The sequence below is a fragment of the Pezoporus flaviventris genome, unplaced genomic scaffold, assembly GCF_033815535.1.
Source record: "Pezoporus flaviventris isolate CSIRO_AGI_PZ_B2104156 unplaced genomic scaffold, CSIRO_AGI_Pfla_v1 ptg000066l, whole genome shotgun sequence".
Classification (NCBI taxonomy): domain Eukaryota; kingdom Metazoa; phylum Chordata; class Aves; order Psittaciformes; family Psittacidae; genus Pezoporus; species Pezoporus flaviventris.
In genome coordinates this window covers 2213026-2231477 of record NW_026892614.1, presented here as the reverse complement: position 1 = coordinate 2231477, position 18452 = coordinate 2213026, and the positions used below count along the sequence as shown (strand labels likewise).

The 18452-nt window shown below is 38.6% G+C and overlaps 1 protein-coding gene across 3 annotated transcripts in view; it reads left to right on the top strand.

Annotated features, from left to right (window-relative positions):
- ZFAND3 (zinc finger AN1-type containing 3) overlaps positions 1-18452 on the top strand; it is a 141885-nt gene that overhangs the window by 111372 nt on the left and 12061 nt on the right. For all 3 annotated transcript variants that reach the window (XM_061470931.1, XM_061470930.1, XM_061470932.1), the window contains one exon: positions 10641-10811. In XM_061470931.1, coding sequence (XP_061326915.1) covers positions 10641-10811 — 171 coding nt within the window. The remainder of the gene's footprint in view (positions 1-10640; positions 10812-18452) is intronic.

Here is an 18452-nt window from a genome sequence, read left to right as displayed (position 1 = left end):
TTAGAAAGGTGAGGGAGTTGGGATGGTCAGTAAAGAGCTGAATGAACAGTTCTTGTGGCAGGGTTGTTGGTGGCTATGAGCAGAATAACCAAAGTGTGCTTGGTAAATAAGATACTTTCCTCTCTTGAAAAACAAATATGTTCCTGCCCTTAACTGATTCCTCTGCATGTTTTCCCTATGGTCTGAAAGGTGGTTTTCCATCTAATTGGTGAAATTCTTGCCACATACAAAATTGTCTATCTTTAAGGTCATTATCTTTTAAAATTCAGTTATGACCACATTTTTGTATTGAAGTCTTAGGGAATTATGATAAAAGATTTGTCCTCAAATCCATTGAAACAAAAGAGTAATTTTTGTTTTTAATTTATTTTTTTAAGTCATTCGATGCCATGTTTAGTTTTCTGAATTATCAGGATCTCTGTGACCAGTTAACTGACCTTTGGCAATAGGTACATAGCTAATACTAAAGAATACACATCTGTTAAGCCCACTTGGCATTATGGTCCAAACAGCTCTGGATTTCTTGTTTCATTAACAGCATCTACCCACTGAGGTACTGGGAAGCTATTCCCAAATAATAAAATTGCAGCTCACAACTTTAAATAAATTGTATCTCAATTAATTTCAAGGACAAATAAATGAGGGTGACATGTGTGACCTTTCCCACCTGCAATACCTTCCTAGAACTTAATAAAAATCTACATTGGAACAGGACTAGGGAGTTTAGGGTTTGCTTTAGTTTCAGTGGGGCTTGCCCAAGAGCAAGACAGCCTGGAGAACATCGCAAAGGATAGTTGAGATAGTTAACTTAAAAATCTATGAGGAGCTCTGCTCCTGTCAGCCTGAAGAATTGATTTTACCTCTATGTGTTGCAGCCAACACCTTGGTCTGATCTGTGCAGTTCAGGCATCTTTCTTACTGGTTTGATTTAGCAAATGAGACACAGCTTTTTATCTTGTAAAATTTGTTATTTTATTGCACTGAAAGATTTTTTTAACAAGTTCAGCACTAAGTAACTGGCCTGAAAAATATTTCAAAACACGTCCTCTTTTATTTGCTCTTTAATATTGATATTTTTAATATCCTAGATTAAAACACATAACATGCAGGGGGCTAATAGTGAGCCTGTTACTGCTGTACTTTTTGATGTGAGGGCAGTGCCTCAAAGGTTTCCTCTGACTCTTGGTGAGGACCTCTCTTCTGACTAATGATTTCTGTGAGCATCAGACAGCTTTTAAATACAAGTTTTCGATATTTGCCATTTAGGTGCTCATTTTCATAAGGACTCTAAAAATACATGGAAGTAATTTTAGAGTTTCTTGGAAGCACGCTTGAGTCTGTTAAGCATACTCAAGGGAACTCGTGTATTTTCCTACAAAGTAAACGGTTTATTGTGTGTTCACTGAATTGTCATGCAAACAAGTTACCTCTTTTCCCCATTCCTGTTCCAAATTACTTTTCATAACATACATTTCAGGGAGTAACTGGTGAGACAAATATCTTGTGGCAAAAGAGGGTTGAAAGAAAGGTGTATGTGAGATGCAAGGCAGTACATGTACTGTTGTATCCTCTGAGTTTCATTGATCTGTTCTACTTCTCCCTTTGTGTAGAGCTTTGATTCAGGTTAGTATAGATGTTTCCCAAGCATCTCCTTTCAAATCAGCAGGAACTGCCCAGTAAACTAGCCTGACTTCTGATGTATTGTAGACAGCAATCAGGTGCACAAAAATTGTCTTCTGTGCCAGGGCTGGTGTTCTTTTCTTCACCAAAAAAAAAAAAAAAAAAAATTGCTGGAAAAAGTAACAATCAAAATACAAAGTGAATTTTAAGCTTTTCTTAAAATATGTGACTCAAACCCAAGTATATTTTGAAGGTAGGTTGGCTGTATATTTCAGAACCTGCCTTAACACATTCAGTAAAATCTTTATCAAAATACAAGAGCTTTTAGGGTTTTTCCTTACCATTAATCAGTTACAGCCCTTGGAATTATAGTCTCTCATTGCAAGGTTTCTGTTGCTAATGGCATCACTGAGGTTCTGCAGTTAATGACAGATCAGATTTTTGAAAGATTAATATTGAAAATATATCTTTTTTTTTCACTGCTAGCAGGCGAGAGTTCCCTACAATTCCTCTTCTGAATCTGTGTCTTAGCCTTGGAAAGCCTTCATTATACCAGTGAGGGGGTAGGGTGTCCTAAGAAAAACTCAGCGTATGAATGAAAAATAACAGAGCAAGTAGTTTCTATATAGAACTGGTTTTAGGCTATTAGTTTGAAGAATTACCTCCCTGAACACTGTACACCATCTGATTGATGAGGACAGAGCTGGAGTATACTGCTAGGATTTTGAAGCAGAGCAGCACCACTTACTTAGGCACTCAAGCTGACTAGCAGAGATGCCATATTTATAGCATTATCCGTTCTTGTTAATCTAACATTACAGAGTTTCACAAAGCATAAGAAGCTCCTCATTAAAGTCAGCAAAACCAAAACTATGATATTGCCGAATGCTTCTGAATTGCAGAACCACAGTAAGGTTTTTTGTATGGTTTGTACATGCATATTGATATATACAAATATGTGTATTTGAATACTAGTTAAGTAGTCTCTTCAGGTGCTGTGGAATGGCCAGGATGTTCATGATTTGCCTTTGTAACTTTTTGGTCATGTATATCCTGTTCCAGATTTTCAATTCCTTCTTGTGTTTTGGTTCTTCCATTTAGCCATCTCTGTTTGTACATTATTCCTCCAGTTAATAATCCTGTGCTGATTATTCAGGACACTTGCAACATCATTTGTTCTTCAACTTTACTGTCACCAGCATCTGCTTTGTCCCTCTCCCAGCCCTAACCCTGTGCTGCTAAAATACATAATTTAATCAGAAAATCAGTTCAAATTGCCACATGTTAAATATTTTTCTGAAAAACTAGTGAGGTTTTTTGGTTTGTTCCCCCCCCCCCCCCCCTTTTTTCAAGGATTGTTCTTAATAATAGTCTGGGTATATGAAGGGCTTGAGATGCTGTTTATCAGCTACTAGAAAAACCCAACAATGCAAACCAGCTTCCCTTAACAAATCATTAGAATGGTATCAAGCTCCTACACTACATAAATTGTCCCCAGCAATCAAGGCAAGGGGAATTCAGTTTCAGGCCTGCATACAATAGCAGTTGCCATCTGTGTATGGTTTTGCTCTCAGCTGCTGTTCTTAAGTACCTTCTTCAACTGTTTACCCGCGTAGCAAGACATGGGCAGCCAGCAGCAGGCATAGTGTGCAGCAGCATTTTCCAACCTGTTCTCATCTGTATTGGGCTCCAGAGGTTTACGTACTTGAACACTGCCAGGGTGGGGCAGCCACAGCTTCTCTGGACAACCTGTGCCAGCACCTCACCATCCTCATAGGGAAGAATTTCTTCCTCCTGTCTAATCTAAACCTACCCTCTTTCAACTTAAAATCTTGCCCCCTTGTCCTATCACTACATACCCTTGTAAAAAGTCTGTCGGATTCCTTGTAGCCCCTTTTAGGCATTAGAAGACTGCTATAAGGTCTCCCCAGAGCCTTAATGTTTCAACTGATTGAAATGCCCTAAGTTAATCTGTCAAAGGAAATGTACAGTACAGATTCCTGACACATTTAAATATATACTTGTTTAAATCAACTGGGTATATAAGTAAAAATGCTTGAGAAATAAGTGAACGCTTCCATGAACTAAAGACATGCTGATATCAGAGAGTATGGGGGGAGTAATGCAAGAATTTAAGTATAAAATAGATGTAGTATAGGAGCCTAAAAGTGAGATGAAAACTAATAAGCTTTTCCCTTAATTTAGCAATTACAAAATTTAGTGACAAGAAAGGAGAATAGTCACCTGTATGCTTTTTCTAATTATAACTTTGTTAACCTGCGTGCAGTGACCTGTGTAGTTCACTATTTGTTTCACAATTTTCAGTGGGCATTTTCATTCCTTTGGGTTACTGGCACAAGATTAGTCTCTTCCATTTCATTAGAAATAGTAGTTAATAGCCTTATTAAGTTATGCTGCAGTACAGTACACTTTCTTTTTGATGGATAATAGTGCTGACAATACAGGTTTAGAGGAAAAAAAAAACCAAAAAATGTGAGAGGTAGGAAAGGATTAGCGTATAATTTTTTTTAAGTTTCATTTTCACATCCATGGATCTGAGGCTTACAGAATGTCTGAGGGTGGAAGGGACTCCAGAGACCTTATGGACCAATCTCCTTGCTCAGAGCAGGATAATCTAGAGCAGGCTGGGCACCATCTCAAGCACGGTTTTGAGCACCGCTGAGGATGGAGCCTCCACCACCCCTACCCGCGTAGGCAACCGTTGCTAGTCTTGAGTCTCCCCTACAGCAAAAAAGTGTTTTCTTATGTGTAAGTGGAATGTTACTAAAATTAATGCGGTTATGCTCCCACATTTTTCTGTTTTCCTGGAATCATATGCCAGCAATAATCTATCCGTTAATTATCATTCACACACGCACATATATATAAAATTTTAACTTAGAGTAGTTTTGAAGTTTGGTGAAAAGAAACACAAATCAGGTTGATGCACGTAAACTACTCAGGGTGGGGGGGCAGCTGCCTGGTTTCCTAACGCAATAAGGCATCCCTAGTTTGTCCCACAGTAACTCTGGAGTGTTCATCTTTATGTTTTACAAGTGCCTGTTCTCACTATGCCAGCAAAGTGCTTGTTACTGCACACCTTTGATTCTCTTCTTCTTTCCTTGCAACACATGCATCATGTATGCCAGCTCTCATTTTGGGGAAATTAAGACATGCTGTTGTTGAGCTCAGAAATACTGCTTACATTCAAAGCAGTATTTCAAATATTTCAAACATTTCAAAGCTGTATTTCATTTTTTCACTGTTTTTAGTTCCATTTAAAAAAAAAAAATACCCAAACCAAAAAAACACCAAAACCACAGCACTTTGTCACTGTCTAATAGATGCCTTTTTCTTAATCTCTATTGCAAAGGGAGAAGGTGAATCATAGAATCATAGAATAGGTAGGTTTGGAAAGGACCTTAAGATCATTCAGTTCCAACCCCCCATGCCATAGGCAGCGACGCCTCACATTACACCATGTCATCCAAGGCTCTGTCCAACCTGTCCTTGAACACTGCCAGGGATGGAGCATTCACATCTTGGAGTTTGGTGCACATCACTGATAATTAACATTTGGAACATCTTGTAGCAACTCTTCTGATTATGTATTTCAAACAGGCTAAAAGTTGTAGGTTGTTTTTTTTTTTTAATGGGTTGTTTTTTTTTACTTGCTGGAGTTGGAAGCAACTGATTTGGAATGGTTTTGGTAATTGTTCAGAAATAGTGACTTCTGTAATGGGGATTATTTTTAGTCTCCAGACTGATTTCACAGGGAGCCTCCTAGGCAAAGAAATGGCAAACAGGACCTAAGTTCTGTAGGGACTCTTCCTATGTGGTCTCCCTATTCTGCATTGCATAGGGACAATGAGTTTTAGTGCAATTGCTTTTAAATTCTGTGGAAGGGAAACAATAAATCAGTGAAATGGTGATACTAAGGTTACTGTGATGGTGCTAGAAAAGAGATTGTGCGGTTAAATCTTACCAAAGGGTTTATGTAAGACTTTGAGACATTGTCTATAGGGTTTTAAGAAAAACTGAGATGAATTCACAAAAGGAATAAAATTCTGATGAGTGTAAGTGCTTCCAGAGAGGTGCATACTTAGGTTTCTGATGCAGCTTTGAGATACAGTCATGATTGTGTGAGAAGACTTGATGTTCTTATCACTGTAAATATCAGAGCTTCAAAATAACTGTTTCTGCAGCATTTTACAGCAACAGGGAAGAACTGAGGTAGTCACAGTTGTCAACCTTGGCTCATAAAATGTTAATCTCTAATTTCTGTCTCATTAATTGTCAACAAGCCAAATGGGTTTTGGAACAGCTGTGTTACTTTTAGCTTCATTTGAAGTAGAGGAGATGACTTTAAATGATCATTCTGGTAAATGTGATAGGAAAGATTTGTAACAAGGCAGTTTCATCTAGATGAAATTTCTAATGCATGGTCAACATCCAGGGAATTAAGTAATCCCTCATTTAAAAATGGAAGAATGAAGGGAGGGAGAAATCAAAACTAGAAACTGGGAACAAGATATTGCTCAAACTTTAGTTATATCCTGTTATGCAGTTATTGTCTGTGCCTGTGCAAGTTTCTTCATGGACAGAGGTTTTAACAGCTCAAGCTCCTTCTAAAATGGTTTCAGAGGAGATGGCAGTGATGTTAGGGGATTCATTAATTACTGCTCTTACCGGTGTTTGCACAGGCAGCTGAGATCATAAGTATCAGTCTGTCAGTGTGATGGGTTCTCTAGGAAAGAAAAAAAAAAACAAATTCTGAGTGACTCAAAAGCTGTCACTAAACCAGAAATTAAATGGTTTCATTTATTTATTGAAGCAAGAAGCAGCTAAAGAGGGCTCCTCTTCCTACTCTTCCATCTCTTCCTTCCTCCTTCCCTGTTATGTTTTGTCAGCTGTCATGGTTTAAGCCCAGCTGGTAACTCAGAACAACGCAGCCACTCACTCTCCCCTCCCCTTCTTCCTCCTGCTCCCAGAGGGATGGGGAGGAGAATTGAAAGAATGTAAATCCCAGGGGTTGAGGTAAGAACAGTCCAGTAACTGAGGTATAACACAAATCACTACTGCTACCACCAGTAATAATAATGATAAGGGGAGTAACAAGGGAAGAGAATACAACCGCTCACCACCTGCTGACCGATACCCGGCCAGACCCGAGCAATGATCTAGCCCTTCCGGGTAACTGCCCCCAGTTTATATACTGGGCATGACGTGCTGTGGTATGGAATACCTCTTTGGCTAGTTTGGGTCAGGTGTCCTGTCCCTGCTTCCTCCTGGCTTCCCCTCCTCCCTGGCAGAGCATGAGACTCAGAAAGTCCTTGGTCAGACTAAACATGACTTAGCAGCAACTAAAAACATCGGTGTTATCAGCGTTGTTCCCAGGCTGAAAGTCAAAACCACAGCACTGCACCAGCTACTAAGAAGGAGAAAAATGACTGCTATGGCTGAACTCAGGACATCAGCCCATGTCTCTGCTGGGGTTAGAGTGTCCCACCCTCTCCAAAATGCTGTGAAAGAGCCATCGTGATTGTTAGTAGAGTCATGTGCATGTAGCCTGAAAACCCCTCCATGGCAGGATAGTTAGAGAGTGGTATTCAGCTCTTTATTTGGAAAATTTTGAGGGGAGAACAGTGACAGGACAGAACAAAAGTGAGTTTCTGTCTAAGAGATAACAGTTTTTAAGAACACTGCTCTGCTTGTTGTTTCCAGAGAAACCTCCAGTTTCAGTCTTCCTTGGCTGAATTATTTCGTTATCTCGTTTCACATAGGAGTCACCACAATTAGAACAATCTCCATCCTCAGATACAGAAGAATCTCTGCTGAGCAATTTCTTTGTAACATTTTGGGAATGTCTGTATTGTTTTTCTTTATTTTTATGGAAGAGTTTTATGATTTTTGACATCTGCAGGTAAAAGGAAAGCATTTTTTTTTAACTCAGATTGGGTATTTGTTGATGTAATACTAAAATGCAAGTTGAGTGTGGGAAATGTTCCTTAAAAGCAGAGCAAGAAGTAATTCTTATTGCATGAGCCAAGGAAAGTCACTGTCAGTCACTGGCTGAAAAAAATCCTCTTCTCTTGAGCCAGTTTTATTGTTTAATACATAGAGAATTTACTCTTGAGTCTAGTTGCAGCACTTCACCCTGTTCCTAGGGGATTTTTTTCTGCAACCCAGATGGTGAAGCTATGCATGACAATGTCCTTTTGCTATCAGATCTCTGAAATGTAATGTTGCAGGATTCCAGGTGCTGGGAGGTTTATTTTGTGTTCTCTATTGCTTGTGTCAGTATTGTGGAAAGAAACATGATCTGGAAAAAATGCATGCAGGACTGATCTAAAAGTTCTGATTTCTGATCCATGATTTCTCCTCACTTTTTGTTCTTAACCCTGAGAGGATGCAAGTGTGTGTACTGTTGGTCGGTTTTGTACTGAGTATTGGCTTGTGTTCATACGTTCGAGGTGCTGTGCAGGCAGTGATCAGATGGCTGGCACTGCCCCTAGAGTCAGGCTAAGGTGATCTCAGTGCTGGCACTCTTTATAGCAAAAGGAGATGCATTTTAGAAGATTGGATATCTAAATTTTAATTTCTGTCATATTAACCAACTTACGTTAATATTCAGTTAGTCATCACCCATTAACAGGAAATGTACAATGAAATCTTTTAATTATAGGACTACTAGCCTGACTTGAGGTAGGCTGTTTTTCTCAGCAAGACACATGGGTTAATTAACTGATAGACACTGGTTGACTCACAAAATCCCTTATTTGGACTTCATTATAAGCAGACCACTATGGTTTCCATCTTCTTAATTCAGAATGCCAGGTTTGCTTTTGAGAATTCCCAGAGTGGCTCATGTTTCCAGAAGCAAAGCTGCGTGGGAGACAGCTCTTTCAAAACAGCAGTGTATCTGTTTCTCTGAGTAGTGGATAAACTACAAATCATGTAATTCCCCATCTTTGGCAGCAAGGTGGCCTGATTTACACTGATTTACACTGAGCCCTGAGTCAGCCAGATTGCTGTACATAAGGTGCCAGTTGGAGGGTAGAGTTGGGTAGAGACAGAGGATCTGTCTTGTGGATATTCTTGTGCAGAGATTTAATTCAAGACAGGACTGGTTGCTCCATAGCTGTATGAATTCATCATGCACTGTTTTATTTTCCTTGTCAAGGCTCCTGCAGAGCATGCAGATGTGGATTAAGTTATGTACTGAATGTTAGTTTAGGCCTAATAGATATATTTTGGGAGATGTAAGCTCACAAAATCTATGTAATCTATGACATTGATCAAAAAGAAGGTTGTGTTAAGGCACACATTAGATAAATTATTGCAGCTTAATAAAAACTTATCACCTGTATACTGTGCAGAAAGCAGTTCACTTTTCTGTGAAATTTGAGATGTGGAGACTTTGCTCTTATTGTAAAGCCAGGCACATTTTCATCATACCTTATGTCAGAAGTAGACCCAAGTGAGGCAAGTTGTCTGTTTGCCATGGGTGTAATATTGGAGTCCAACAACTGGGAAACACTGTGAGACAAGGTCTGAAGCACAGGTAAGAGAAATGGCTTAGTTTATACTAGATATGAGGGACCAGGGAAAGTTCATAGAGCATACCCAAGAGGGAAAGGCTAGCCTAGTCTGACTTCATTTGATATTTGCTCAAGGAAAGTCATGATGGTGATAAGCAGTGGATCATTGAAATAACAAGGATATAGACAGTGCTTTAGCCCCAGCAGTTACCTTTTCCTGGCTAGTCCAGGACAGCTAACACAAAGTAGACATGTTTTCCTTAAGCACAAGATACCACACAATGGAAACTTAAAGGCAAAAACTTGTGCGATAGGAATAGGCTACTCTTCTGCAAAAACATATAGTTCTCTTGTTACTTGTTATATTCATGTCCTTTCAAAATGGATTTAACTGAACTAAAGCCTTTTTTTTTTTTTCTTGGTGACTGAAGTAATGGCTTTCCACAGTTAGTCTCCTTGCAACACTGCTACCAACAATTTAAGTTTTAGTACACCTTGCATTACATTTATTTGCAGCTTCTATTAAATAAAATGCGGAACTGATTCTGCTATGCACAGATTGGGGAAGTGAAAATGTCTTTTCTAGCCTGACCTGACTCAGATTGTAGAACTGCAGATCTGCTGAAATCCACTGCCTCTGACATGCCATGAAAATAAGGCATGGGTATGCCATGTTCCAGTCAGTAACATGCATCTCATGCCATTCGAGACCTCTGGTCAATATATCCATTGTAAGAGGGGAAAAAAGAACAACAAACCACAGCAACAGAAAAAGGCACTACACCACCTGAAGGAACAGTCCTGAACTTTAACTTTTTAAGGTTTTCCATACACTTATTGTGTTATAAGCTGAAATTTATGAAGTAGTTAATGCAGACAGTATTCTGACTAGTTATTTAAAAATAGCTGAGCACTTGGTGTATGCTAAATTAAATTGTTACCCATGTGGAAAGAGAGGGAAGCACAGTATGGTGCTTTCATGTCCCACCTTCAGTCATAAGAGATATAATTTACATGCTTTGCCTTAAAGATCTCCCTGTTGCCCAGGGAGGAAGCAGATCAAACCAGCATTCAGTTGTGTGTCATCAGCAGCCTACTCAGTTTGTGCAGGGAGAGCTAAGGTGGCTCATGGGAGAAGCTAAAAGAGTTGACAGATGAAGCCTGCAGTTGTTTAGGACTGTGTATACTCTACATGTTATCTCTGTATGACCCAGCTATGGCTGGAAGGAAGCTCATCAGTTCATTTTATATTCAGTATTGCCAGTAGGAGGGGTTGTTAGAGGGGACAAAGATAATTTGTCTTTTATTTGATCCTCATTTTGATTGTTAAGCAAATGGGTACCTGCAGTAGAATGGGAAGTATCTTGCTGCTTGGTGGTGACCCCAGCTGCAGGCTGTATACCTTCAGTCTGCCCAAATGGATGCCTCAGCAAGGAAGTTCTAATATTTTTCCTAAAATATTTGTTGTGAATACAACAGATTCACAGTCGGAGAGTGAGGCTTCTCCTGAGAAACGGCCACGGCTACTGGATGACAGTAATGACAGGCCTGAAGAAACCAGTCGATCCAAACAGAAGAGTAGACGCCGATGCTTCCAGTGCCAAACAAAACTGGAGCTAGTACAGCAGGAACTGGGATCATGTCGCTGTGGTGAGTACTGCTTGTCAGTAGTGTCCGGCTTTCTAATGCAGCCATGCTTGGATCCGTATCCGAAGTAGAAATACAGAGAACTCTTACATTTTTTTTTAATCTTTCAAAGATAACTTTTAACAGAAGCCATAGCTTCCACTGGTAGCAGAAAGTTATAATTAGTTCCTGTCTAATTTCCCCTTTAAAACTTTGGCCTTGATGTACTGCCTCAAGAGAGCTCAGATGTTAATGAATTTAGCTTCAGAAGTCCCTGTAAGGTGGGAGAGCATCATACCCACTTGACAGGAGAAGAAACACAAAGCACATTAAAATACGCAAAGATGACAGGGTTTTCACAGAGCTTTAAGAAACATAGGTCAGCATCTACGTTCTGCATTTTATAATTACATTATTATTAAAAAGTTTAAGCAAAACCCCACTCTAATTGAAAACACTTTCTCATAGTTAGCTCTTGGTGGGGAAGACCTGTCCATAATACTTACTTATCCACCCTGGCTTTTCCAAAGTTGATAACACTGTTTTAATTGAATTGAGGATGATAATCTCATGCAGACAGCTAATCTGGGGTTTCATATTACATGCAAATAATCTTTCTGAAACAATAATTAATGTGACTGGATTCCAGAGATGTTCCTCTCTCCTTTGTGGAACAGTTGTGTTTATAACTGGTTTAAATGTGCTTGTCAGACCCAATGAGAATGCACAGGGTAGTTTTACCTGCTAATTATTTTTACATATAGTCATGTGTTGCAAGCTTATGCTTCTGTTCTCTGCCCATATTTGTATCAATGCATGCAGAGAAATTTGTTTAGTTACTTCATTGTGTCTCAGCAGGGGGATTAATTTCCAAAGGATTTGCATATACAATAAGTGCAATTCACATTGCACCTGTGAATTGGAGGATATTGTACTAAAATGTTTTCTGGATAGAAGGCATGTCTTTCAGAGCGTCAATGGGGGGAGAAAAGATTAGCTAAGCTAGTTACAAAGACCCAGTTAAATGAGGCAGACCTCATTTATATATAGTATATAAATGAGTTCTAAATAACGAGTGAAGAGAGCAATAGAAAGTGGCAAAGATTCAGTGATTATCCTTTGTTCTTCAGTATCTGTCTTTGACCTTTAGAGATTACTTTTGTGTTGTGCTCCTTTGGACATGACATAAGCTTTGTTTCAGGTACTGGGGAACTGCTGTAGAACTAGCATATGTTATCTTGAAGCCGCCAAACATGAAATCAAAAGCTGTAATGTAGAAATTCTTATTATGGAAATCCTGTGTCTGAATACTTTGAAGTATCCAGTAACGTTTTTACCAAACTAAAGAAATTTAGCACTGTCAGTGACATAGTTTGGCATGGCCTTTCCTGCTCAGCGTGGTAGGGGCAGGAGTTTCTGCTCCTGGTATTCTGCTGTCACAGATGTCTTGAGGCTGCTTACAGGGACCTGACTGAGATATAAGAATCCTCCTTAATACTGGGAACAAGAGAATTTTACAGGTTTGGGGGGAATTGAAGAAAAGCTGATTTAGAGATTATGTGCTGTCATTAATCTTTCCTGCATTTTGCAAAACTGGAGCTATGTAAGAGCAATGAAGTTGAAAACAACTTTTTAAAAGTCCTTCCATTGATTAGCAATGTTTTTCGAATTATAAAATCAGACCTGCCTTTTTTTTTCTTTTTTTTTTTTTTCTTAAATTGGATGACAAATATGGCTCCTCTCAAGTTTTCTTGAGGTAGTTCCACAATTCAACACTGTTGCAATACGAATGTTGTAGAACTTGTTCTTTGGATTGTTTTCACTGGATATATACAGCTTTATGGAAATAATTGTTAAAGGTCATAAAATGTGTTAATAAAACATGACTAGGAAACAATTCTTAATTCTTCAGCAATAAGTGAGGAAAATAAAATTTACTTTCCTACATTATATATTGCATCCTATATAAAGTATGTATAATAAACATTTCTATCCCACACATTTTATAAGAGAAGGGCTGAAAAGACTGTATCTTTGGTTTATCTGTGCAGCTGTAACTTTTAATTAATACTGTATTCAGTACGTATGTGTTCCCTGCAATGGAATGGTCTCCTGTAATGTGAAAGTAAGCATACCATGTGCTACTTAGTAGTAAAGTTAGTAAGTAAACCTTACCACTGAGCAACACAGGTCATCTCAGCTGCACATCACCTGAACTGCTTTACCAGTACCCACCAGCTTTTGTCATTTTACATAGGTGCCTTGGATACCATACTCAATAGCTTTGCCCCTGCTATCTGTAAAACTAGGTTGCTGTAGGTCATGAATGACAAGCCAGCTCAGAAACCCTGGGGAGGGGATGAAGGGAAACAGGCCAGAATAAATGTGTTAAAATTCTCATTAATTTAAAATGTTTTCTAAATCTGCATGTGATCAGGTTATCCTTTTTGTCATAATGTGAAGCACTGGTAACAATGTGAATTTAATTGAAAAAGTTGGAAATACAATCAGCTGGTGTAGAACAAGCCTGTATATCCTTCAAAAGCAATGGCCAAGGTAGAACATTTTTTGATCTGGACTTTCTACCACTGCTATTAAATTCTTGGCATCTTATTCCTTAACTGAAGCAATGGAAAAAAAGTAGAAAACCCCCTCAACTTTTAAGCGTTAAAATAAATGCTGACAGTCAGAATCGATAAAAAGGCAGACACGAACTTTAGAAGGACAAATGTGTGTGTTTTGCTTGGATGTAAGGAAAAAGGATTAACCACAGAAATATGATGTTATTCCAAAGCTGCGTCTGAAACCCTGTTTTTAAAATCTAGATTAACTCCACATAATAGCAGTTTTATTGTTTGCTATTACACATCATCTTGCCTCAATGTTAAAAGTCCTGGAAATCGTCTCCTTTTGTTCTGGTGTCTCTTTCAGTGGGATTTTTAGAAAGACATACTGGAAAGAGAAATTTATACCTGCTGGACAATGTTTTAATATAGATATACCTGCAAATATTACTCCAGCGTAGCTGGGACTTGTCCAGCAGGGCACAACCTTTTTAAAAGGGGACAGAGTAGTCTACTTCTTTATCCCAAATTCAGAGATATTTTGGAGAGAGTGCTGTGTTGGCTCTGTTGTCTCCTGTAGGACCTGTCCTAGACAGGTGTAGAGAGGTGATGCTGCTGAGCTTGTTCCTTTGACAGTACATGGAATTTTAGACAGATCTGACAGTTCTGCACGGCTTTGTCATGAAAGAAGACAATTCACCAGAAATTAAAAAACAAAAAAAAACCCAGCAAGGGTTCTTTGAACACAAAAATTTTTCAGATGTAGAAAATGTGTGTATTTTCATACACAAACACATACACACACACTCTCAAGATCTTTTTCCTTCTGCTTCTGCTTCATACAAGTTATTAACTGCTGACAAGAAATTCACATCTCATAAATAATGCTTAAGAGCCATTGCTATATAAATTGGATGTGTTATGAATTGTGATGGGCCTTTTTCTAGCATTCTGTGCCTGGAGCAGGAAGAACAGAGGATGTCATTTTCATTAATTTCTAATGTGGTGCCAATTAATGCCAAGGAAGGAACTCGGAAGAGAAGAGTCACAGAGCTCCCCTGAATCCTGTGCCCTGGGGCTGTCAAACAAGCGTGCTGCCAAGCCTCCTCTGAAAGTTCCAGTAAATTACATACTCATCCAGCGCACACACAGACAAATTCAGCTTCTCTTTGATCTTCAAAAGAGCAATTTGTAAGACGAGTTCTGAGCCTCTTCACACAGCGAACTGGGAGAAGTGATAGGACTTGTTAATTGCTGATGCACTTTGCAAGCTTCAGTGTGAAAGAGAAATTTTAAAATGAATTCCCATTTTGTGCCTCTGACTGGATAACCTTTAAATCAACACTGCTAGAACAAAACTGCCTTCCTGTGAAGCGCTTCTAGATGACAGTTACACTAGGCGTGTTTTCCAGGCAGCGATGTTCTCTGCTTTTGGGTGGGCCTTTCAACAGTTTAGTGTCTTCTGGTGGATAATGGTTGTATTGAAATAATGTATTTATTTAATATTAGATTTAGTAGGCAGTTATATAATCAGGAGCTTGCAAGAATCTTATTCTTCAAGTTCCATTCTATTACAGTATTTCTGCTGGAAGTGCAAGCAGTCCAAAATCAATTGCCAGTGGTCCTTGATCTGAAAATTATGTTGTCAGTTCAGTGATAGGATAAGCAGGTAGCACTAGAGCTTTGTTTAAAATGAGGGGAGTGAATTTGAGAGTGATGGTAGCTATATAACATAGAGTTCTGGAAGGGTGTTCTAGAAAAAGACAGGTTGATTATTTGCAAATAACATGGTAAACCTATGGGCCTTGTCCTACTCAATAGCAATCTGCATCTTGTCAACTTGTGCGTTTTTAAAAGACAATGAACTTTAAACTTCTAAGACATAGAAATTATTTGCACAGAAAGGATAGCTTAATTTTATGGCAGAGGCTTATATTTTACAGCAAATAGTTCTGGTATCACTTGCTGTGTAAAGCCAACACAGAAGTTCTTTAAATATTGTTGGAATTGCATAAGGTGCATGAGGATATTCTAGAGGATCAGTAAAGGATTTTCTTGCATGTCGTGTTAGATACAGTCCCAGTCAGAAAAAAATCAGTACAGTATACCAGCTCTTCAGTACCTGTTATGTAGAATAGTTTGTCGTTTGTAGGCAACATCCTAATGGACACGTCTGTAGCTTGAAGTCCATCTGTCCAGAACTCTTGACAGTCAGTGGGGTGGCCAAGATAATGGGCCCTGGAAGTAAGTCAAGCCTTAGTTTTCAGTAGCAGTGCCTTAGAAAGATGTTGTTGATTTGTTTGTGTGTTTCTCAGATAGGAATCTCAAGATTTTCATGTTCTTTGGCCACAGTAGATGCTAAATAGGATGGGAAAAAGTTGAAACCTTCCAGTTTGATCAGACTTAAAAACCTAACTGCTCAGTTGTTGTGCCAGCTGAACAAACACTCATTAGCCCTATTTCTTGCTTGTGTGGACAAGAAAGATTTTCTTGGAGTTTTACTGGCCAAGGTTATGTTGTAGCAAGTTATAATTTCCCAGAATACAGACTGACTTGGACAGTTCTGTGTTCACCACTGCTTTTGGAGGAGACTCTGCAGTAGATACTAACCTCAGGCATGGGTGAAGGCAAAACATGTTTTTTCTTGTGAGATGTTGACAGGTATTGGTGTTTGTCTCTTACTGGATTTGAAGGGATGCACATTCACAAGTGGCTTCTACAGCAGTAAGACTTTCAGTCAGGAAATGAGAGTCTCACTTTGCTGGTTAGCCAGAGTGGTGCCTTGCTGCACTGAATGTGTGGAATGATGGCTCAGTACACTGTTGGGGTACATCACAGACTCCTCCTTTATAAGAGCATAACTTTCCTTCCTATCTAGCTAGAAATTTTATGTGGATATAACTTTATGCACATAGATCACTGTCCACTGCTCATTGTGATTTAGGTCTAACTACTAAAGCATGTCTCTAGAAAGAGGACAGATTTTAGTCTTCACAGTGTACAATGTGCTGGGTGTCTCTGTGATGGTGTTGAATATGACTTTAATGCAAACAGGATAAATCTCATCTTAAACTTGTATTAGAACTTGGTGAAATGCCTCATCAAGATGTGATCAAAGTGGGTAAGATTGTCTTGATAAAATGGTGGCTTGAAAAAAGTAGCTCAGAGGAAAGCTGACCTTAAGGTAATGAGGGAATAAAGCCATGGGGAATACATTTATCTTGCACTAGAACAACATTAATAACAAAGTGGCATTACATCTCTTACAGAATTCCCTACCAAATCCTAAACCAACTCCTGACTTAAGTCTGATGCCTTCTAAAAATAATTTAGTACTTGCCAAATTATCTGTCTGTCTCTATATAATTAACAGTGGAAGGGGCTTTTAAAACATTGATGAGTAAACGCAGATTAAAGGAGATCCAACCACTGTGAGAAAGCATTATAAACAAGTTGTAAAAATCTTTCATTTTAGCAGGGACAGGAGCAAAACCTTTTTGAAATATTTTGTAAACTTGCCTTCTAAACCACTTCAGAAACTTTTCCCATGTCTACATATGCATATATATGTGTGTGTATATATATATATATAGACTCACACGGACTCATAAGCATAGCTGAGTAGTATAAAAAAGAGTTTTCTGGTATGTTACTCTGCTTATTTTTCTACATTCCTGTTTTTAATTTAATTCTGTATAAATCTATAACAACCTGGTGGAATACTTTTCTTGGGATTTTTTGAAGTGTCCATCACTTCTGGTCTTCTGCTAAGCAGAGGGGTAAGAGGAAAAAAGAACAGACTCATATCAAGCATTTTTGGTAGCTACCAGAAACAAAATGTGGCCCCACAAAAGAGACTGTACCGTTTCTACAGATAACTGTAGACAGGTAAGTCTCACTGTAAAACAGTCATAAAACAAGTGGAAGAAAAACAACTGCAGATTCTTAACTTGTATAACAGAGCTGCTTGTTCATAAACACAGGAGATGAGGCATTTGTTTGGATTGTGCCAAAATAAATTTGGAATGATTTGATTTATTCAGTTAACTTAGAAATTATCTTAAGAAGGACAGGAAGAAAGAAACAAATTTGGAATAGATAAGGAACTAAAAATAAAAGCTCTTGACAACGGCACAATTTTTGTACATAGTAGTCCAACATGTATTGACACTAATGTTTCTTTTAAATCTTGGTAAAATATTAAATTGTGGTTCCATTTCCATGAAACCTTTTTCTCTGGAGAAGAATTTGTAATGGTGCTGGTCAGTTTACGTTCTAGATGGGTAAGGTTTTTCTGGTACAAACCAAAATGTCTTCAGGACATGAATATATGTTGGTATAACATATGTACTTCGATTGATTAACATTAAATATATGCACTGCTTCTGGAGATTGGGTCAACCAGTTCAAGAAGAAGTATTAAAAGAAAAATCCTATTAGCAACTGGTTGCATACTGTAATTCTGGCAAGTCTTCCTGCCAGGCCTTAAGATGTACCATATTCAGCTGCCTTCTGTTGACTGTTGTCCTAAGATAGTTGCTACCAGAATAGGTGTTTTGCCTCAGGCATTCAGCCATTCCAGTAATGCTTGCAGCTTAGCTTACAAGCTTACACTCCTGTTAAGTGTTAAAAAAGGAAAACTATTGAAGGTTGGCTTAAAACTGGAAGGCGTTTTTGTTTTGTTTTATAAAGGTTTTATCCCAATACTATAATTTGATAGGGAATATGCGCTGTTAACTAGTGTTGGTCTGCCCGGGTAGTATGTATTCTGAAAATTCTAGAAATTAAAAGCAGGTGACTAATTGGTGACTCACGGGCTTCAAGGGTAGGACCCAGAAAAAAACACTTTAGTGCCTAGGCTTTAGAAAATCTGTCCACAGCTTTGAAAGTGTAAATAGAGTTCACGGTCTGCTTGTAATTAGGAATCATGAAATAGTTTGAAAAGGCTCTAGTATACTCCCCCAGCTTGTTCAACTAGTGTGGCTTTCTTACTGCATGTGCTGATTCTGATTTCTTCCACTATGCTACTTAAAGTTCTGCAGCAGGCGACTCTCCTGATTCAGTGATATATAGTGTGCCTGTTAGTTACCTTCTTCAGTCC